General features: G+C 47.7%; 1 protein-coding gene across 3 annotated transcripts; it reads left to right on the top strand.

Annotated features, from left to right (window-relative positions):
• The first annotated feature begins 2,588 nt into the window (after positions 1–2,588).
• On the top strand, positions 2,589–20,495 carry SINHCAF (SIN3-HDAC complex associated factor). Of its 3 annotated transcripts, none has more exons than XM_040063245.2 (6): positions 2,589–2,657; positions 12,632–12,779; positions 14,406–14,505; positions 15,413–15,539; positions 16,878–17,028; positions 17,889–20,495. In XM_040063245.2, exons 2-6 carry the CDS (start codon positions 12,652–12,654, stop codon positions 18,049–18,051), a joined length of 669 nt encoding a protein of 222 aa, XP_039919179.1. In that variant the 5' UTR covers positions 2,589–2,657; positions 12,632–12,651; the 3' UTR covers positions 18,052–20,495. The 3 variants fall into 3 exon arrangements, with proteins under 3 accessions (XP_039919179.1, XP_039919180.1, XP_039919181.1); XM_040063246.2 differs by lacking the exon at positions 2,589–2,657 and adding an exon at positions 10,354–10,370; XM_040063247.2 differs by lacking the exon at positions 2,589–2,657 and adding an exon at positions 10,763–10,779 and having other exon boundaries at positions 17,889–20,489.
• The last annotated feature ends 1,232 nt before the right edge of the window (positions 20,496–21,727 follow it).

Genomic DNA, 21,727 nt, shown 5'->3' with positions numbered 1-21,727 from the left:
CAAATGCTTCAAGGGAACCAGAGATGTTTCAGAAATGAAGGTCGTTGAAGGTTTGACCATGTTTTGCATTTCTGTGCTGCCATTTGGAATTCTGTGGATGGAAGGGGGTTTTATTCCTTTGAGAGGACAAGAATGATTGAGCTGTTCACAGGCTGGAGCAGCACGGAATTTAGAAACTCAAATCCTCCCCAGGTTCCAGCAACACCTGTCCTCATGAGATTTGGGGTAGAAGGGCACAAAGCTGTGAGACAAATACCAGAGAAGTTGTCCTGGCCCTGGTTTGCTTGCATTCAAAGCCCACCCTGAGATGGTCTGTGGATGTTCAGTGTGGTGGTGATGAGGGCAGCAATTGCTTGGCATGGAGAGATCCATTTTGTTCCATTGGGTTCTGCTTGGTAGCTACGGGAGCTCTCCTTGAAAATGTCATTTCATTGTCACTTGGGGGTTTAAATGCTATACTAGGTGGTGCTGGACTAAAAGGAATGTCACCAAGGGGCCTTGAGGAATGTGCTAGAATAAAAAAAATGGGGAAATAATGGGAGAAAATCTGGGAGAACCACTCTCTTCCAATCGAAAAGAAAGAGGCAGATGAAATCAGACACATTACATGTAAACAAAAGTTGCCAAAAGTGCTGGTAGAGTTCCCTATACCAGTTAAAAGCAGTAAAATTATAAAAAATATTTTGAGAAATTATTCAGCATTTAGTACACCTGTGGCTCACCAGTTGAATGTGATTTGGTTTAGCTGTGTCTGGAAGGAAGCCCTGGTAGCAAAAGCAGCACTCTATGATCATTCAAAAGGAACCCCCCAGACCCCAAATGATGACCTGGAGGGTTCCTTGGGGAGCGTTCCCCTGGGCTTTGTGCCCAGACTGACTGGTTTGGCAGCACTGATGAAGGAGATGGGGTAGAATTACCACAGATTTACGAGTAGAGAAGATGTAAGATCCTCAGCTAATGCAGGGAAAAGTAGCTTGTCCTGCTCTCTGAAAATTCCCAGAGCTGAGCTAGTGCTGTAAAAAAAGTTATAGAAATGTTCATTGGCATTATTTCAGTGTTTTAGAGTATTCAACAACACCTGCATGCGGTGCCTGAGCTGCAGTTGATTCTGTGGGAAGCTTTTAAACTTTTAAGTAGTTCAAAAGAAGGGAATCCATATTTGGGCTCGGTTTGAGTGCCAGCCTGGGAAGGAGTAGTTCGCAGTTTTATTGCAGTCACAGGCTGTAAGGGTGCTAAGTCATAACTCCTTAGGTGTTACCTTGTATATCACATGCTAATCCGTCTGACACAGCTTTCAAAGGAAATCTATTTCAACATAACCAGCCAGCCGCCTCGTGAAGCAGCTCTTCCAAAATTGCACAAAAGAGCGCGAACCCAAAAGTTGCGATGACGCGACTTCTTCATTCACTCATTGTGACGCTGCAGGAAAAATTACATAAGCCACTGACGACTTCTAAAGCGCTTTAGAAAACGAGCTTTAAAACTAACCCGGAGCGGAAAAAAAAGAACTTTCCCTGACTCGGGGAAGCCGTGACGCTCCACCCGCGGGGCTCGGCGCGGAGAGGCAGCGATGGCCGCAAACCCCGCTACGCGCGGTGCGGACGGGACGCGCCGCGCTGGGAGGGGCAGCGGGTCACGGCGTGGCGCCGGGGACGGTAGCGTCCTGCTGCGGGGCTGGGATGTGTTTGCGGTGATGTTTGGGGGGCTGTATTTCGGGGCTGTACTATGTTTAGGGGCTGTGTTTGCGGTGATGTTTGTGGGCGGGCCTGTGTTTCGCGGCTGTGCTCTGTTTCCAATGCTGTTTTGGGGCTGTGCTCTGTTTGCGGTGCTGTTTGCGGGCTGTGTTTCGCGGCTGTGCTCTGTTTGCGGTGCTGTTTCGGGGCTGTGTTTGCGGAGCCGTGCTGTGTTCGCCGTGGTGTTTCGCGGCTGTGCTCTGCGGTGCCGTTTGCGGGGCTGTGTTTCAGGGCTGTGCTCTGTTTGCGGTGATGTTTGCGGGGCTGTGTTTCAGGGCTGTGCTCTGTTTGCGGTGCTATGTTTCAGGGCTGTGCTCTGCGGTGCCGTTTGCGGGGCTGTGTTTCAGGGCTGTGCTCTGTTTGCGGTGATGTTTGCGGTGCCGTTTGCGGAGCTGTGCTCTGTTTGCGGTGATGTTTGCGGTGCCGTTTGCGGGGCTGTGTTTCAGGGCTGTGCTCTGTTTGCGGGGCTGTGTTTCAGGGCTGTGCTCTGTTTGCGGTGCCGTTTGCGGGGCTGTGTTTCAGGGCTGTGCTCTGTTTGCGGTGATGTTTGCGGTGCCGTTTGCGGGGCGGTCCCGCGGGCGCTGTTCCGGCGCGAGGCAGGTGCGGGGCGGGGCGGGGGCGCGCGCCGCGTGCGTGAAGTCACCTCCGCCGGCGGTGCGGGCGCCGCCCCCTCGCGCGCTTCCCGCGCGGCCCTTTCTGCCTTAAAAGGACAATGGGGCGCGCGCAGCCGGCGGGGGCTCGATTGAAAAGAACGGAGCCGTGGGAACAGCGCCTGCGCAGAGCGGCCGAGGGGCGGGGCCGGCCGCGGGCTCGCGCGCCCGCCCGCGCCGGCGGCAGAGCGCGGGGAGCCGGGGAGCGCGCGCAGCGGCGGGAGCGCCGCGCACCGCACGGGTGTTGGTGTGCGCAGCGCGGCACGGCGCGGCGGTGAGTGATGCCTTCCCTTTCTCCCGGGCGGGGGGGAGCGGCGGGCTCGGACTGAGTTTTGCGGCTGCTTGTTTCTTGTTGTTCGGGGTTCGTTTGTTTGTTTTGTTTGCTTTTGGTGGGTTTCCTTCTTTTAGCCGTGCTGGGGTTTATTTCTCTTTTCCCCAGCAGCCGGTGGATTCTGTTCACAAGTTACTCCCCGGAGCTTGCCCGTAGTTTTGCAGCGGCAGAAAGACTTTGCCTTCTTGAAACACTTTGACACGCGTGTTGCTTCTGCGAGCGGCGTTTCCCCTGGTTTGTTCTTTGGTTAATAGAGTTTTAAAGGATGTGAGAGCGGGGAGGAACGCCTCCCGCATTGTTGCGGACCCGTCCCTAGAACTCTGGCTTCTGCTCCCCCAGCCCCAAGTGCGATAAAATCTCCAATTCTGTAGGAGGAAAGAGTAGCCAATTCCCGATAATTTAACTCCGAAGGCAGTCCCAGGTGCGGAGCGGGCTTGGCAAACTGCTCTCTTGGCGGTGACGGGCTGCAGGGCGCCTTTCCCGGGCCGCGGCTGCCCTGGCTCGCCATGCGGGCGGCGTGGCCCCGCCGGTGCGGAGCGGAGCGGGTGCCGCAGGTGCGGCCCCGGCGCGCCCCGCAGCGCACACCTGTAGCGCCCGCGCACCAGTTGGTGCCGGCGGCGTGGCGGAGGGAAGGGGGACCCGCTGGCGCCCGCCATCTCTCCCTCCTCGTGTTTCACGTGGGGAGAGTGGGGCAGTTCTTATTGTTTCCAGTTATCAGTAGTAATTGCGGGGGGGTCCGAGTCCGTGCACGCTGGAGAAGGGCAAAACGTGGGGCCGTGGGCTGGCGGGACACGTGCCGTCGGTGGCACAGGTCGCGGCGTGGGGCCTTCCCCGTGCCGCTCCCCCCGGCCCTGTGCGCCGCGTTGCCGGCGTGGGGACGGTGCGGCGGGCGGCGATGGCGTCCTGCAGCTCCCGTAGCTCGGGGCCAGTTGCAAGCGGGTCCCGTCCCTGCTGCTGGCGTGTGCCCGCGTCCGGCGCCAACAAGTTTAACTCGGGGCTGCGGAGGGCTGTGCGGCGCGGGGCGGCCGGCGTGCCCCCGGCGCGGCACGTAGGCAGCGCCCGGCTGCAGGGAAAACAAAGGGCTCGCATGTGCTGCGGGCGCCGCGGCTCCCCGGCGCGCCGGGGGAAAGCGCTCGTCCGCGCCCGGCGGGGGCTCGGCCCCGGGGTGGCGGGCGTCGGTGGGGTGGCACTTGTCGTGCGCGGGAGGGTGTTTTTTAGGGGCCGCCGGCCGCTTTTGGAGGAGTTTGAAGGGGCGGTGAAACTTTGGATGCAGGCGCGCTCCGCACGGCTCCGCGCTGCGCGCACGGCGCCGGGGCGGGCGGGCGGAAGGGCTCCGCCGGAGCCCCGGGGCCGCTCCGGGGGTCCGCGTCGCCCCCTCGGCGGCGCGCCCGCGTTGCCGGGAGGTCTGCGACGGCCCTTTGAAGTGAAACTGTTGCCATGTTTGAATTACGTCAGGGCCGAGCCATGAGGAACCGGCGCGGGGCGGGGGGGAAGGACGCGGGGCGGCGGAGGGCGGCCGTCACCGCGCCGGAACGGGGGGTCCGGATCCTCGGCGGGGCGGCCTCGGCTCCATCCCCGCTTCCCCCCGCGCCGGATGGGGCGGCTGCTCCGCGACCGCGTGGTGGGGCGGCGTTTGCAGCGCGGGGGCCGCCTGGCAGCGCCCACCTCCGCGCTCGGGGCTTTCCTCCCCGGCGCGCCGCCTTCCCCTTCCTGTGCTCTTCCAATTTATTTTTAATTTTACTCGTCTTTCGGCGAGTTGAGCGCTCGGCGGGGCGGGGGGGCCCCGGCCACCCGCGTGTGCGCTCCCGCGGCTCCACCTGACCGGCGGGGCCGCCCGCGAAAGTAGGTCGTGTGCCCCGGGGGGGGTCTTTGTTCCCGGCCCCGGCCGCCGGCGCTAACGGGGGGAGCGGGGCCGTGCCCGGGGCCACGCGGTGCCCGGCGGGAGCGGCGCGACCCGGCTCTGCTTTTCGGGGCGTTTTTTTAGCGCCGTTACGTAGGGTTTGGTGGATTTTTGTTTTGTGCTAAAGTCGCGGTCTTGCGCCAGGGAAGTGCTCCCCCGTTGCGCTCTCACTTTGGTGAGGTAAAAGTTGCCGTCTCCTCCCGTGCCCCCCTGTCCGGACGCGTGTAGCTGAAGGGATTTAAAGGGACCTACCAAACCTGTTGTTTACTCGGGCCGTGCCCGCACGCAGTGAACTGGGCTGAATCCCGCCTGCCCCGGAGCCCCCCCAGTGGCGCTTTCCTGGCGGGAACGGCCCCTGTTCATCCTACGAAGAGCCTTGTCCCCGGCTGATGGCCCTTCCTTCGGACCTAAATTATTCAGTGAACATTACAATTGCAAAAACACTTGGGAGCTGCCCCCCGGCGCTGTGGCTGTGCAGCCGATGCAGGCTGAGGCAGCCGATGCAGGATGCTGCCCGCTGCTGTGCCCTGAACACGTGTCTGGGCTGGAGGCCGGGCCCTGCCACCGTCCCCTCGTGGCAGGGGAGCGGCAGGAGAAAGCCCAGCGTCCTGCATTGAGCCCACAACTGCAGCTGCTGTGGTTGTGCTTGAGCACAACCTGCGATGCCCTTTTTTTTTTTTTTTTTTTTTTAACTTTGGGTTTTAATTTGGTACTTAGGAAGGTGGCAGGCTGGCAGCCGTTCGCGCGAGTGTTTCACTCTTTGGACGAGGCAGTCGGTGAGGGTGATGAAAGCAAACTCCTTTACTGCTGTGTGCTTGCTTCCAAAGCTGAGACTGTTCCTGGCAGCCGTGTGTAGGGTGTGTGCACTCCCTTCTTGCCAATCCGCACACAGACAGATCGATTCACTGTGTAGTTTACAGCTTTTTAAAATAAAAGATTGCACAAACTCTGCACCATAGGGACAGACAACGGATGGAAACCTTTCTGCTGATAGCACTGGACATTCAGCTCCTTTGGTACACAGGTGAACTTCTGGTTTCTTGGAATCTGTGGTCCCTGGTAGAGAAGCAGCAAGTAACAAGTCGGGATTTTCAAACACACCCACAGGCATGCAACATCCAACTCCCACTGAAAGTAGGTGGAATGGAGTGCCAGAGCCTCTGGGAAAAATTCCTCCTCACTTCATTCTCTAAAAGGAGCTAATTGCCTATGTATTCAGTCTTCCTTTAAGAATAAAATATCACTGACTTCTTTGTAGGAGATATTAAAACAGCTGATAAATTCACAGAGGTTATTAAAATAAAGTGAGATCTGTGACGGTTTGTTGTCTCACTCATGCTGAACAGCTCTTTCTGTGTTAGCTAACTATACATTGATTCTTAACACCTGGTGCCTTGTACCTCTTTCATAAGGACATCAACGACATCCACAGGGTCCTATTTGACCATCAGCTTCATTCTTGCACCCCCTGTAGCACTTGCTTTTTAACACAAAGAAGAAGCCAGTGGGCTGGGACTTGACAATTGCCCGGGCAGGACTCCATTTCACAACTTAAGCCTTTGCATTTCTGTAGAATGTGCTCGGTCCAAAGTCCAAGTGAAATGACCAGTAATACTGGTTAAACACATGGAAATGTATCCTTTTTTAAAGAAGTCACTTCAACTGTTCTGCCAAATAATTACTGCTCCTTCTGTTCAAGTCCCCATCCAGGTATGTTACCCTCTTTAAAAACAACATAAAATAACCCAGCCAAAAAAACACAACCCAAAACATCAGTGTCTCATGATCTCGTGGCTGTGCTGGTTTTTCAGTAGCAGGTGCTTGCAGACAGCATCATAACAGCTGTGGTGACTGCACTCAGATAAGCATCGCAGGCTGAACTCCAGCACGTTTGAGAACATCCCAGTTTTCCTTGCTGGGCTCATGCTCAGGCTGAGCATGATGTTAGTTATGCAACAGGAGTTTCAGGCAGGGGGAAGTCATTTTTCAAGATGGAATGTCTGCAGGTGGGACAGGTTTGGAGGATTTTTTTTTCCTCCTTATGCAAATCTTACTGATTATTGTTTTCATGCTTTGGCCTATCCCTTCTGGAGCACTAACCACACGGCAGTTCAGAAGAACACCCACGTGGCATAGCCTTTCAGTTCTCTAGCTTAAATGAGATGGGAACTTCCTTCCCAGGGAAGATCCAACAGGTGAGTGGGCTTCTTTATGACTTGACTGCTTCTGAAAATGTAACTAGGAACAGCTTGTTCCAGCCAGGATGCCATGGAGACTCAAGCACGGGAAAGAAATGTCCAGTTTGATTTTTTTGGTAAGTGCTTAATAGTTGCTGCCAGGTGCACTGGCTATGCTGAGATTTCACTTCAGCGCTGAGCACACAACAGTAGCTGTGGACATCTACCAGCAAAAGAGTGAGTTACTTATTTTGTCAGAGGAAAGATTCCTGAAGATGTAGTTTTCACCTTTTTCTGTTTTGCTCAACTCATCAAGTGACAACTCCACAGCATGCTGTGACATTCGGATGTTCCTGGGCCGAAATAGCCAAATACAGCTTTCCTCTGAGTAAAATTGTTTTTGGATGGAGAGAGGAAGGAAAGTGGAAGGAAAATCTGAGGATACAGGGGACCAGAAGAGATGAGGGTAAAAAAATATTTTTGTAGATACTGAAGTTCTGTTTTCAGACAGCTCCAATTAGATTGGTCTCTTAACATCCTTGGAGCATTCTGGCTCTGTGAATGTTCAAATTTTTTTTGAGGGATCCAATTGTAACTTCTCTTCCAAGGGTTTTTTGCAACAGCCTGTAAACTCAGGGGAGGTATGTTTATGTTGAATCTCTGATACAGATCAGTCTCTCTGTTGATATACAATTCTCTGTCTTACAGTTGATTTTCAGTAGAGCTATTGCAGTTTATTTCAGCAGGGGGACAGGCCCAAGAATTTATTGTGAGACAAGCAACTCTGCTCCTGGCACTGTAAGACAGCTCTGGAAGCATTTTTCATGTGTGTGCATGTGCCTGGGTGTATGCTCTTGCAGATGCAAAAGCCAGAGCACCTATGTTCTTGCTATGTTAAGGCATCCGTTTTGTTCCTTTTAAAAGGAAAATCTTGTATAATTTTGGCTGCGTTTCTTAGTTCCAATGAAATGTAGGGATGACAGTTGTGAGATTTTCACTGACAGGGACCGGCTGCATCAGCATATGAAGGGTAGATGGTATTTTTCTTTAGCCCAGTTTCAGGGAGGCTGTGCCAAGGCTGTTGTGTACACAGAAAGGGAAATCAAATCGTTGTTCCCTCTGACAAAGGTGCTGGCAGTTCTGGGTTGCCCAAAGGGTGAATGATCCCAAGTCAGAGTGGGAGGAGAGGAGGATACTGAGTATTTGGACTGGCATGCCTCTGCTCTCCCTTAACTCCAGGGAGTGTTTCTCTTTCAGCTTTGCGAGAAGCAGGTGAGCATGTAGCCGGGTAATTGTCTTACAAAGGAGACATGCCTGTCCTCTAGGAATTCTGTCCTTTCTATTATAAAAGGTTTTCATTCTTCTTGGGTGATCAGAAAGAATGCAAAAGGAATCTGGAAAAGCAAATGAAAGTCGCTCAGCTTACTTTAAGATCTGAAAGAGTTCAGAAGGTCTTCCCTAACTTGAAAACTTAATGAGCATCTGAAGCAGTGCTTCCTTTTCACTTAGATCATCAAATTAAATTTTGCAAAGAAAACTAAGCACCAAATTCTAGTCCTGACAGGTAACAAAAACATGAAGCCATTTTCACACACATGCTTCTTTGTACCAGCCTTTCACAAAGGTAATAAGCAGGGTGTGGGGATTTTTTTTTTTTAAATTTCCCACAACTTTTCCTGACTTTGCCATTCTCTTTTGCAAGACAAGTTTCTGTTTTTGATGCTGCTTTTTCAAAAGTGAGAGGGGAGAAGAATGAGGAGAGCATTTTCTTAGAGACTTTTCTGAGTCCATTCAACTTGCTAAAGCAGTTTTATTATTGTCCTGCTAAAGCAGAACTTGAGAGGCTAGCAATTTCTGCAAGGAGAAGCTGTGGAGAGGGACACCAGGGAGGGAGGAGGATCTCTTTTCCCCTGGCTTGGGGAAATATTGCTTTCCAACTAGTGCAGATAAATCTTAATTTCTGCAGAATGACAGATAACGCTCTGCTAAGGTTTCCGGTTCTGTTTTTGGAGATCTGTCCCTTTCACTTCTGTGCAACTGCTGATACATTTTAATAACATGCTTAAATTTGGCAAATAATAACAAAGTTAAATAGCATTAAAAGCATGCTTAGATTTGGCAGAATTATGTTGTGTAGCGTGTCTCAAGTTTTAGGCAAGTTACTTAGCTTCTGCTTGCTGTCTTTTTTTTTATCTGTCCCAAATTTCACATGGTTAAAGTTCCACAGCTAAGATTCAGGTGTTAGGGCAGCCGGCATCCTTGCTCCCCTGTTCTAATTTGAGATCTAAATTGCAAAGCTTTCAAGTTAAACCTTTTAAAGGGCACAGTGATATTTACTTCTAAGTCCATATTAGCTATTAAGCTCTCCAGCTGACAGAATATTTAGTGTATAATGGTCAAATGGCAACTGTTTAGGATTAAATGTGTAACTGGCCTGACGCCTTCCATTTATAACTGCACGTGGATGCAGTTGTCAGAGAAATCTGTTTAACTTGTGGTTTTGCTACTAGCTCTTCCCCATTCAGGCATGATGTGTGGTAATACCATTGCTGACCATTCATCAAGTGGGAAACAGATGGCACTAGTTTCCCTCCTATTGAAGGATGGTGTTGAAAAGCTGCTCCTGTGAGAATGGCAGCAATGATGCAAGGCAAAATATTTTCAGAATATATGTGTTTTCCAATCTTTCCCAGAACATTGATTGTAAAACATGCATCTTATTCTACTATGGTATAAATACCAGCTGGTGACAGATCATCTTATCTCTGTCTGGATTGCTGGAAGAAATCGGATTAGAAAGTAAGCTGCATTGTTGATAGTTGTTTCTTGCCATGTAGCAGTAGATTTTCTTGCCACTTAAGTTTGGCATCACTGATGAACTTTGTGTGTGCAATTAGTCTTTGACACTCTAAAGAGAAGTACCAGACCACAGATTTAACATTGGAGTAGTCAAACAACATCTAAAATTGCTGCTTGGAAGTTGAAAATTCTCAGGTGAGCAGGCTGTTGCATCTCCAGAGGCTTGTTGGGCAATGTCCTCAAGAGCGTCTCTTGAAGAAGCACATCGGGTGCTAAGAAACTAAATACTCAGGGTGTTTGCCTAGATACTCTTGTTTATATCCTTGACAGGTCAGGAATATTTACCTGACTTGTCTGTGCATTCATTTGCTACACATCCAGCAGAGGCTGAAAGTAGTTCTGAGTCTAACCATCCCTCAGTGAGCCCATTCAGCAGGTCACCACTTAGAAACCTTCTTTTACTTACTAGATCTACTCCTGGCCTTCAGGTCAGTGCTGTACTAATACAGGGAGCAGTGTATCTCCTAAAAAGCCTGACACCATTTGGGTTGACTTTGCTGGATATTTGCACAAGTTAACCTTGGGAGAATGTAGCCCTAGGTGAGCTCCTTGTGCTGTAAATGTGAAGAAAGGAATTCAGCACTTCAGACCTGTGGGACACAGCATGTGCTGGGACAGGAGGGAAGGAAAGACTTATCCTCTCCATCTCTCTCCTAGGCCTGAAGGATCTCCTTGGCATTCAGCCTGAGCAAGCCCTTTGCCATCAACAGGCTCTACAAGGTCAAGACAAGCTTTATGGAGAGTTGAGTCTTCCTAAATGCTGGTGCAGTAGCAATTGTAAAGAGCCACAGCCTCAGTGAGCACCAGCTGGTCTCCTGTATGCTAGACTGAAATGCAAACTTGTACACTTTCAGCTGGAAACTGGTTCCTTAATGGATTTTGTGTCAGAGCATTAGCCAACAATATTGGATACAATTTTTGCTCTTCTCTTGTTCTCAGGAACCTGGGAAACTGCTTGTCTGTTTTGCTGTGCTCCTGTACTCTTGGTCTTCCCCTCTGGGGTGGGAGGATGTATTTTCAGCTCTGTGCAGGACTGTGGCAGGGCTTGGATGGTTCCCTAGCTTTAGCTGTGGTCCCACAGAAGTGTGCGGGATCTTTTCCTGTTGCACATGATCTCTCTGGCTGTCAGGTGAGCGTGATGCTGGGTAGGGTCGTTTTGTGGCAGCATGTTTCTGACCTCACCTGAACCTGCCTTTCAAAATATTTTATTGCCATAATGATGTGGCAAGTCCTGGCAGTGTAGGTGAAAGATTTCAGATAATTTTTCTCTGTGCCACTGGAGGGTAAAAGGATTACAGTCCTTACCTTTCTGAAGGTGGAAGATTTGGGGACAGATGCCTATGCCACAAACGTTAACCAGTAACCTGAGTTGGGTTACTGGGACTCGGTAGTACCTGGGACTGAGAAGTGACTGAGAGTTCCCCCTCACCACACTTACCCCACAAGAGATGGATTTGCTCCTCTCTTCAAAGTCCTTCCTGAGCTGCTCGGTCATCCAGTAGTTTTTTTGTTAGCTTCTTAAAGAATTCAGCAGCTTGGCCTTTGTTACGGAAGGAGAGGGAAATGCTGTGTGGTTTGCAAGGCTCAATCCTTTTAATTTTTTTAAAGCAGAGGTTCTCAGCAGTGGGAACCTATTCTCCTGGAGCTTCCTGCAGCCAGAGGCCAGTCCCCTCTGAGCCCTTGGTGTGTGGTGAGCAGCAGAGGTGGCTGCTCGCTCCTTGCAGCAGGTGGTTGAGGCAAACCTTGCACCAGGGTCTGTTCAAGAGAGAACATCTTGGAACAGCCCTGCCTGTGTTATGAGACAGATGCTGTGTGGCCTGTGAGGACTTGCTGTGTGTCCAGGCCCAGTGCCAGGAGAGCAGCGGCTTTGCTGGGTTGTTGGTTTGGGGTTTTGGAGCGCTGTGGGAACCCTGCTTGCTCTGACAGCGTCTCATGCAGTGTCAGACCGTGCCTGACAGGAACGGGGAACAACCAACTTAGGGGAGAACTGGTTTGGTGGGGGTCAGCACGTGTTGAAAGGCTCTTTGTCATGGAGGCAGTAGCTTGAAAGTTTCTGCCTGGAAAACGGCTCCACTCTATGATACCTGCTCTGATGGCAGATCCCAGCCTTGGTGTACTGAAAGGAACAGGCAGATCTCTGAGAGCAGGAGGGCGTGCTCTGGGCTGGCGCCAAGTTTGCAGAGCTGGTGGTAACAAAGCAGCAACTTCCCTGTAGCTGGAGTTCATCTTTATTGGCCAGGATGTGTGGTAGGCACATCTGAGATGCGCCCCAGGGTCTGCTCCCTGGCCCTTTCTTTCCTAGCTAGGTTTCCTTCCCATGGAAAGCAGGGTGGGGAAGAACCGAGCATGTGCTGACATGGAGCTGGGCTGCTCACCCAGGCCCTGAGAACAGAGAAGTGCTCCGGGGTCCTGCAGCGCAGACAGGGCCATTGAGGGCTGGGTGGGACTCCCCCACCCTGCTGCTTTCAGAGCAGCTTTTCAGGTATGTCTGCCCCGCAGCCTGCGGGTACGACTGCAGCTCATTCAAAGTGACTCCTACTCACTCTCAGCAGAGTTTGCCAGGGGTGTTTCCAAGCAGCGCTGGTGGTGGTGATGATGAAGTAGTTCAGTGACCCAGAGTTCAGCTGCCAGCTCCTTATCCGGGGCTTGGGCAGGTTGACACGGCCTGTCCTGCAGCCTGCTTTGCCACATGCACGGGGCTTTCACTGGCCAGGCTGGCTGCTTTCACATGTCTGGGTCGTGCTGCTGCAGATGTGCCCTTGGAGGTTTGTGCAGTAAATGAGCTTGTTATGGGTCCTGCTGGCTATTGCTTAATAGTCCAGCTGTTAATTATATAATTTTTTTAACAACTGTATTCTAGGTGCCTTTGTTCGTCTGAGGCAGTGTGGGATAAAAAAAAAACCTATGCCCTAATCTAGCAGTTTTTTTTCTTTCATTGTCTGACAGTGATAATTAACATCAGTTTCTGTTTGTTTTCACAGGGTACAGCTGGGAGGAAAAGATGTTTGGCTTTCACAAACCGAAGATGTACCGGAGTATAGAGGGCTGCTGTATTTGCAGAGCTAAATCTTCGAGTTCTCGTTTCACTGACAGCAAACGTTATGAAAAGGATTTCCAGAACTGTTTTGGGTAAGATTCCCGCCTTAGTCAGCAGCTCTGGCATTGATCTTTAAGCTTCAAAGGTGATGTACTGTCCTTCTTGCTCTGAAAGCCTGAAAGATTAGGTTAGCAGAGGGGAGTGGGGGGAAGAGGCTGCCTTCAGCTTCCTCCCAGCTTTCCTGGCACACCAGGAGGGGCTCTGCTGCTGTGTCAGGTACCATTTGATTTTCAGTCTGCTGGGGGAGAGCTGGTAATTCATAGCAACAAAGGATCAGGCTCATGTCTCTCCCACCTCACAGCACATGCAGGGATTTTAGACTTCCTCAGACTGCATTTCTTGCTGGTTCCACAGAGGTGTGAACACCTACATAAAATAATGAACTCTACAGATCCGTGGGGACTTTCAGTGGCTCTGAGGATCCCAGAACGTTAGATAAAACTTGATGAGTAAATATTTAGCAGTTTCAGCAGGTTTTATGCAGAGTACCCTATTACAAATATTGGTGTCTTTGTTCAAATAGGACATAGCAATGTATTATTAAAACTTTTCATTGGAAAACTATTCTCTTAGAAAGCGATTCGCTTTCCACTTAGGTAATTTTACTTGAAAACATTGAGCTTTCTTGTACCAGTTACTGTGATCTTTCAACTTTTTTGGAATACTTTTGAAGAGCTTTGAAATTTTGTGTAAAATTCACAAATTTTCCCCACTTTTTCTAGAAACACTCTTTTCACTTAGTGAACTTTAGAGTGCTTTGTATTTACCTTGGATTTTTTTTGTACACAAGTCTGGTGGTGACAATTTTCCTTATCATATTTCTTGACTACTGTCCTTGGCAGCCAAAGGCTGTGTGCAGATCCATTGCTCTTTTTTTGGTGGTTGTTGCTTTTAACTGCAGTAAAGCAGCTTGCAGTTTACCAGGACCATTGTTGTTGTGCTATCTGAAATATGTTTGCCAGGGTAAAAACGCAGACTAAACACTGGGCAAATAATGGTTTCCTGAGCCTGCTTCATTCATCTATAAATAATCCATTAAATATAAAAAGGTCTTCCTATTTAAATAGCAGAAAAATTCTAGAGTGTTTCCCTGTTATATTTCTTTTAGCATGGATTAGCAGTAGAGATGATTGAAGAAAGCTTGTTAGAGGGAGCCAGTATTGCTGTCATTCCAGTGACTGCTGCTTCTGAAACCTTATCCTGTGCTCGTGTGGGAGTGTGTTAGGTGATGTTTGTTACTCATCCTTGAAGCCCTGTGAGGAAGTTAAGACCTCAGTAAGCTTTTGACGTTTGTTTCCAAGTGTATGTTTGAATAACAGGATTATTCCTCCTGCTCCAAACTAACCATTCCACTGCAATTGTGTCTTGGTTTGGGGGGAAGAAATTCCAAAGCCTGCAGGTGGTGGGATTGTTGTTTTTAGCGCCCATCTGGAGACAGATTGTGACACCTTTTATTTCTGTGGGGAAGAGTGCTTTCTGAAAGTCAGACCTGGTCTTTAAATGGCAATGTTTGAGCATCCCAGGTGAATTGTAATGCCAGAAAAACAGAATTTTAGGACGCTTCTTATTCATCAATTTTTATACTTCTTGCTGTTAACAAGTAGGGGAGGGCTTTTATTAACTTGTTGTTAAGTGACCTTTGCTTTTGTTTTGACCAGGCTCCACGAGGCTCGCTCAGGAGATATTTGCAATGCCTGTGTTCTTCTGGTGAAAAGATGGAAAAAATTACCAGCAGGATCCAAAAAAAACTGGAATCACGTTAGTAATTTATTTTTCTTCTGCCCCAAAACTAACCCTTTTCTAGAGAGAGGAGGTGCTGGCAGGGGTAGAGGGTTTGCTCTTTCACCCACACTCTCCCTCCCCACCCTCAGCATCTCTAAATCCTTCCTGGAGTATTTACTACTATGTGGCTCCTACTTGCTTATGTGCAAATGGTGATTATGCAAGCCTAAGATGCAGTCACAGACTGGCTTACCTTGTAATTCCTTGTTTTCACAAGCTCATAACTTTGTCCAAAAGTTTCTTAGGACAGTAAAAACAACAGCAACAAACAAACAAAAACCACAGAAAACAAATCAAACAAAAACACGCAAACACATTTCAAGTTTGGTCTTTATCCAAAATTTGTTCCCTTTTTTTTTTTCCCCAAGCAAAGTGACTTGCTCAAGCAACACATAAATCAATCTCATTTAATCAGATAATTACAATGACTAATATCTTGCAGCTATTTTCGCTCATATATTCTGTTTTGATGTGTCTGATTCAATTCAGGCCTAGGGCTGGGAGGATGATGAGGATTCCTTCTGTATATAAAAAACGTTATCCAGGATGCTTTGATAGTATGGGAGCAAGAAACTATGGTTATTACTACCACTAGCTTTACTCAAAAGTTTAATTTATGATTGAAAAAACAAAACAAATGCTTGGCAGACACTCTTAACTGGACCTGTATTAGTTAGTTATTTGGTTCTAAACTGAATGTGTCAAAAAATGGGAAGATTTAGCCAGATTTAAATGAAATATAAGAGTGTCAGTGCACAGAAGTGCCTTGGATTAATTAAGGGGATTTTGAAGACCCTTCAGCTAAGTCAGTACCTGTGCCTTGACTGGGGCAATATCTGGGCATGATGCACAAGTATTCAGACATGCATTTTCTCTGTTCTAGGTGGTAGATGCCAGGGCTGGACCCAGCCTTAAAACAACATTGAAACCAAAGAAAATGAAAACTCTCTCTGGAAGCAGAATAAAGAGCAATCAAATTAGCAAACTGCAAAAGGAATTCAAGCGGCACAGTAAGTGGATCCAAAGAGATTTTGGTGATAAACTTCAGCCTCCCCTAACACAGCCCACTGTTAACTGGCCAGGCTGAATCACCCTCTGGATTTGGTTGTGCACTCACACGTTTGGGCTCTCCCTGTTTTCACAACCTCTCAGCCTCTGAGAGCTTGGGGAGGGTGTGGAATGAAAAGGAAGAGCTTGTGTGCAGGGTGGGCTGCAAGACAGAGGTCAGGAAGTGGCAAGGGGGCATGGGGAGACTGGCTTGAAAGTGCAGGCAGTTGTAGCTTGTGTCCCACACTTAAATGACATATCCCTAGAAAGAACATCTTGGGCAAAGATCTCCGTGAACCTGAAGCTGGAAGAAGCTTCTCCCTGCTTTCAGTAATGTGCTATGGCCATTTTCAGCTCTCTTTTACCAAAAGACATTGCAGTCTTTTTCTTCCATACGTACTCTTTAATATAGATTTACACACTCCCTTAAAAATTCCTACCATGTTTCCTTATACCTCCCTCTGCCCGTCTCAGTGATTTCTTTCCAGTAGCACATGGACTCTCCAAACAGATTTGGATTCATAGCTTTCCAACAAAACCATCTGCCAGTTATGCTCTAAATGTGTGTCGGTACTTAAGGCTTTTCTTCTAAAGCAAACCTTCCAACTGTTGCTGACTTGCTCTTTCTCTCTTTCAATTATCCTACCTAGTCAGAAGGAGAAGTCTCCAAAGATTCACTAAAGGCCCTGACCCAATGAGCTTTTATCCCCTCATTCAAAGCACTGTAATTAATCTGATTGTTACTGTAGCTGCTAGAGATGACAGCTGAGAGGCAGGAGAGTTAGACACTGTTAAGGCGTGTGTCTGCACTGAGTCTGTAGTTCCTAGTCTTGATCCAGCAAAAGCTCAATACTACCTAACACACAATGAGAATGTGTATATATATGTAAAAGGCACTGTTGGGAAGAGCTTTGCAGCACTTTACCTGAAAGGGTGAGAAAGAAAATGTACAGTGAGAGAAAGTCTGGAGCACAGACTAATGCTGTCTTGAGGGATCTCCCAGTGATTTCAGGGCGTGGCCTGTGTGGGCTATGCTTAAAAGCCAGAAACTGAAGCCTGATCCTGAAACTCTTTCCAATCCCTCATGTACAAGAACTCCCTCCACTTCTGAAGTGTTTCACAAATGCTGACACTCTCCATGTCGAAACAGGCAGGAGCAAGTGAACTAAATGGGTTGTCATTGTTAGGTTTTCCTCGTTAATTAAAACCCATCTGTGCCTCAGTTCCCTATACCCTAGCCAGGAGGAGGGTAGGTCGTTGGATGCACGTCCTGACCCTTGCATTTCTGCTTTGCCCTGCAGATTCTGATGCCCACAGCACGACTTCGAGCGCGTCCCCAGCGCAGTCACCCTGTTACAGCAACCAGTCGGACGATGGCTCCGACACAGAGCTGAGTGCTGGGGCCAGCAGGACACCAGTGTTCTCCTTCCTAGACCTCACGTACTGGAAAAGGTAAAAAGCAGCAGAATTTGCCCTCTGTGCAGGTAGCAAGCTCACTTTGCATGAATGCTTGCTTGATTCTGCCTCTGCATTTTTGTTTGGGCGTTATACAACACCTGTCTGTCCGTGCTTGGAAAGAAAATGCTTTGTATTTAAGACATTTTTCCCTATCTCCATGCAGTTCTCTAAAGACTAGAACAGTTGCTGGGAAATATTTTTGCTGGTTTGGGGAATAGCAGATTATATTCCTGTCTGTCATTATCTCTTGTTAAAACTATGCCCTGTAGATATGCAGTGTTGCTACATACAAGAGTGCTTTCAGCTTGCCAGCAAAACACAGCGTTTGATTTGGTTGACCTGTTATGGTAGTCATTTGAAAAAAAAAAAAAAAATCCCGGAGTGGGAGGAAAACCACAAGGTTTTCTGGGAGCTGACGAGCTTGTTATCTTTTATTGCATGTTGTGACACAGTAATCCCTTGTTTAGCTAATTGCTCAATTGAAATTGTTGTGACTTTGCTGCCTCCTCTCAAATAATGTTTGCAAGTGCATTGTAGCCAAGGTTAGTTCAGCCCAGATGGTTGTGTCTGAAACTTCTCTGGGAAGCAAAGTGGGAGACTTGGTTTTGTATAGACATGTTTGGGTTTTTTTCCTGTCTTTTTTTGTTTGGTTGGGGTTTTTTTTTTTCCCCCAAAGACCTGTTGTGGATTTTGGCAGAGACTTGTTTTCTGTTTGTGAGCAGTCTTTTTGCCCCTGTCTTCTGGGCTGGAGGCTCAGTAAAGTAGTGTCTGGGGTCATACTTACTTTTAGGCTGTTTGTGAATTCTGTATATTCTAAACAGACAAAGTATCTGTCTCCCTGACATTTCTTCCAGGCAAAAGGTCTGCTGTGGAATTATTTACAAAGGGCGTTTTGGAGAAGTCCTCATAGACACTCATCTCTTCAAACCTTGTTGTAGCAATAAAAAGTCTGCCACTGAAAAGCCAGAACAAGAAGGACCCCAATCTCCAGCAATTTCCACCCAAGAGGAGTGGTGACTTTCTTGGATAGCTGCAGAAGGTTATACAGATCCTCTTATTCTCTGGAAAAATACTAGAAAAGTGACTGGTCACTTTGGACACCTGCTATGCTGCCAAAAGACTATTCCCTAGAACTGTTTTGGGTTTTTCTGCTACAATTCCACAAACTCTGGAGCCAGTTTGTATCCTTTCAGAAAGACTGTACATAATATTTAAGATGTTATGGAACACTTGGCAAAGCTGAATGCTGCTGCAAGGTTGTCTAATTTTCCCCCACACTCACTTCCCAAGTGAATATGAGGATGGGGTTTGTATATTAAAGTATATGTAGTTCATGTTTCTGTATTGAAAGAAGCAGTGGTTGTATGCCTTTTGGTTTTTTGGTTTAGTTTTGGGTGGGGGTTTTTTGTTTTGTTTTTTTGTTTGTTTGTTTTTTGTTTTGTTTGTTTAAAAGTTGGTTGGCAAACTTCTGAAATTCCCAAGAAACTATTTCATTCTGAGACATGTATGAGATGAATTAATGAATGAAGATGAACTAATACATAGAGATGTTACAGATCACCTCTCTAGTTATATAAATATATATTTTTAAAGGTGTGGCGATTTCACCCTATACTACTGACATAAAAAAAGACAAATGTTTCACCTCTCCCATGTGACACAGACTGGTAATCTGCAGACATCTCTTCTTCAGGTGGTAGCTATCTGAGAAGGCCTCCAGCGTGAAAGTGCTCTTGAGAAGGGGTGGGAGAGCTCTCCACCTTTGCTGAGGATTAAGATTTATCTAAGAACTGAACATGGGAGGTTATTTTGTTTTAAGCCAGCAGCAGGCACCCTGGGCTTGGTGTAGTAACCTCTGGTGGTTAGAGATGGACCAAGAAACATCTTGATGCCCGGGTCAGGTGTAAATGACAGCCAGAACTGGGTAACTGCTCTCTGTTGGCCCACTGCAGCTGAAATGTGACCACAACAAACAAGACTTCTCCTGGTTTTGGACCTGACAAAGAACCAAACCCCTTGCAAAGCAACTCAGGCACTCTGGTCCAGGGACATAATCTGGTTGCAGCCTGGAGTCTGGATTCACAATAACTGTTTTGAAACCCTTCCCCTGCAGTGCTTCTCTGTGTTTGGGTTTTGTTGGGTTTTTTTGGTGTGTTTGGTTTTTGTTTTTTTTTTTTTTTTTCCCCATTTGTTTTTTTAAGCAACTGCCAGACCAACGCTTTTGTGAATACTGAATCTGAAAAGTTCTGCTAAGAATGGTGCTGTGCTGAATCAAGGCAGCAGCTCTGTTTGCATATGTGATCAAAAGATAATACTTTCTACACGGATTCCCAGACAAGCTCATGTACAAATTGTTGTGACACTCCTTCAAACTCTGCTTTGCCTGTAGGGTGGAAGCAGCTTCCTGGAAGATTGTGCTGCAGTTTTAGCTCCCAGTTGCTTCATGTTATGAAGATTTAACTTGTGTGAGTTGGGAATTCTGCTTTTTGTTTCGTTTTTTCTTGGTTTTAGGGGGAGGGAGGATTTTTTTTTTTTTTTTTTTTTTTTTTTGGAACTATTTTTTGGGATATCCTACAATGGATTTCTACATGGTGTGATCTTGGGGTGTCCTATTTAGGGCCTTCAACTCAGTGTATTCTGTGATTCTAAGCTTTTCTTTTTTGTGAGAGTCATTGGCATAATACTGTGGTGGGTAGGGTTTAGGACTGGATTTCGTTGTCTCAGTTCCTGAAACGGGAATACTTAGCAAATGAAAATATAGATAAAGATATGCAGTTTTAAGAGGAGCCTCTACCCTCAAAGCTTTTTATTTCTTTCTTTTTTCCTCTCCTGTTGGGTCAGCCAACCCCTGGAGAGAAAGAAATTCAGGGGAAACAGGGCTTTGACTTATCACAGCCTTACAGCTTAGAGCTTTCCTTGGACTCATTTTGCTTTTCCTAATCTCTGAGGTTCTTAAGGGAGGACAAAGTTTCTTACCTTGCTTTTATTCTCAACCAAATTAGAATCATTCAGGTTGGAAAAGACCTAAGCCCATTGAGTCCAGCCATAGATATAATGGATACTTGATTGTATAGAGGCATAACTAGGTTGGTCATGTCTAATAAGGGCTTGAGCAAGAGTCCTTGCTGTGTTTGCAGACACCTATTTCATGTGAATTTGTGTTTTCAGCATCAGTAATTCTCTACACCTAAGAAGGCTGCAGTGTTGGTGGTAGGATGTGCTCTGATACGGATCATCTCTTCTGTATTTATTTATTTATTGCTCGATTTCAACCACCAACTGCTTCCCCTATTCCCTCCCACCTCTTCCATTCCCGGTAGTAATGCAAAATGAGTAGTCATGCACTTTGTATTAATGTATTAGAAATCTATGGAACCTGTTTTGTACTTTTATACTGTTCAGACACTTGTAATCCAAACTTTGTTTTTACTAGGGTAATGAATAAATTTAGACTTATTTAGAAAATAAGCAACTTCTCCTGTGTTTATTTCACCTCTGTTCAGTTGATTAGATTTAGTGTTGTGCCCAGCCCAGGCAACCCGTGTTTCTATTTGTATGAAACCAAGCCTTTTTTTAAGGGGGGGGACTGAGGTAATTCCCTTCCTATTTAATTTGGAAAGACGGGTGGAGCAAGGGAAGGGAGGTGATGTTTGTTATGACAGACAGCTGTCTCAGGGCAGAATCACAGAGCTTTCCCCTGGCACTGCATGTTGTCAGGCATTCCTTCACTGGGAATGAGTGGTGCTGGCATTCCATGTTCCCAGGGGCTTTTGCTCTCTCTGCAGCTCACCAGCATTCATCAAAGGCCAGCATTGAAGGGCTGGTGCTGACAGCATTTGGAAACATCCCTTTCCAGATCCAGAGGAGTTGGTGCAAGAGGCTCGTGCTCCTCTTTTGGAGCTGGAGCCTGGTGTGTTCCCACGGCAGGCACAGGCAGCTGGATGAGCTCCAGCAGACTGGTGGGAGCAAGGTCTCTGGTCAGAGCTGTCAGAGTAACTGAGTTTAGAAGATAATGGGGAAAACATTGCAACCTTAAGCATGATGGCTTGTTGCAAGAGCTATTTTGGAGTTCAGTGGAGATGCTGATTTATTCCTGCTGATGTGCTGGCTGTTTTCTTACAAATTGAGCACGATGATATTCAGAGATACATATAGAAATCATTTCAGAAAGCTCTTCATAGACTGCCAGATTGTAGTACAATAGCATCTGGTTTTGACATATTTGCGTTATCTGCTGTAGATACCTAAACACACCTTGGGCACAATTCAGTTTACCTAAAATGTAAAGTCTATGTAAAGTCACTGAAGAGCAGCAGATGCACCAAAAGGTGGTTTAAAGCAGGTAACCTGCTGTGTAACCCATTATTTGCAGCTTTCCACCCTGTTTCAAACAATTAGTTCCTTTTCTCTTAAGACTGCTGCTGCGCACCAGTGACTACAGCTACTGTCAGGATAACCTCTGGGTGCTGAGGATATCTGTGTTGATGGATAGAGGGCTTTGTGGGGCAGAAAACCTAACAGGGTTACAGCTGGAGGAGGACGCTCCTCTGGGAACATTGGGGAGGCATCTTCAGAGCAATGGGAAGCAAAATCCTGGGTGTAAAGCCCTCCTGTGCTTCACCTGGATCAGCTATCACAGTGACAAGTGTGACATCTGCTAAAATATCTCACAATGCACACATTATAAGGGTGC

Source organism: Hirundo rustica, chromosome 4 (genome assembly GCF_015227805.2).
Source record: "Hirundo rustica isolate bHirRus1 chromosome 4, bHirRus1.pri.v3, whole genome shotgun sequence".
In the NCBI taxonomy this organism is placed as follows: domain Eukaryota; kingdom Metazoa; phylum Chordata; class Aves; order Passeriformes; family Hirundinidae; genus Hirundo; species Hirundo rustica.
Note: the sequence above shows the minus strand (reverse complement) of the source record. Positions and strands in the feature narration are given on the sequence as shown.

Bases quoted from the DNA above. Each gene is read 5' to 3' on its own strand.
- SINHCAF (XM_040063245.2), top strand. From the start codon at position 12,652: ATGTTTGGCTTTCACAAACCGAAGATGTACCGGAGTATAGAGGGCTGC. The intron at 12,780-14,405 runs GTAAGATTCCCG...TGTTTTGACCAG, and splicing joins GATTTCCAGAACTGTTTTGG to GCTCCACGAGGCTCGCTCAG. The intron at 15,540-16,877 runs GTAAGTGGATCC...TTTGCCCTGCAG, and splicing joins AAAGGAATTCAAGCGGCACA to ATTCTGATGCCCACAGCACG.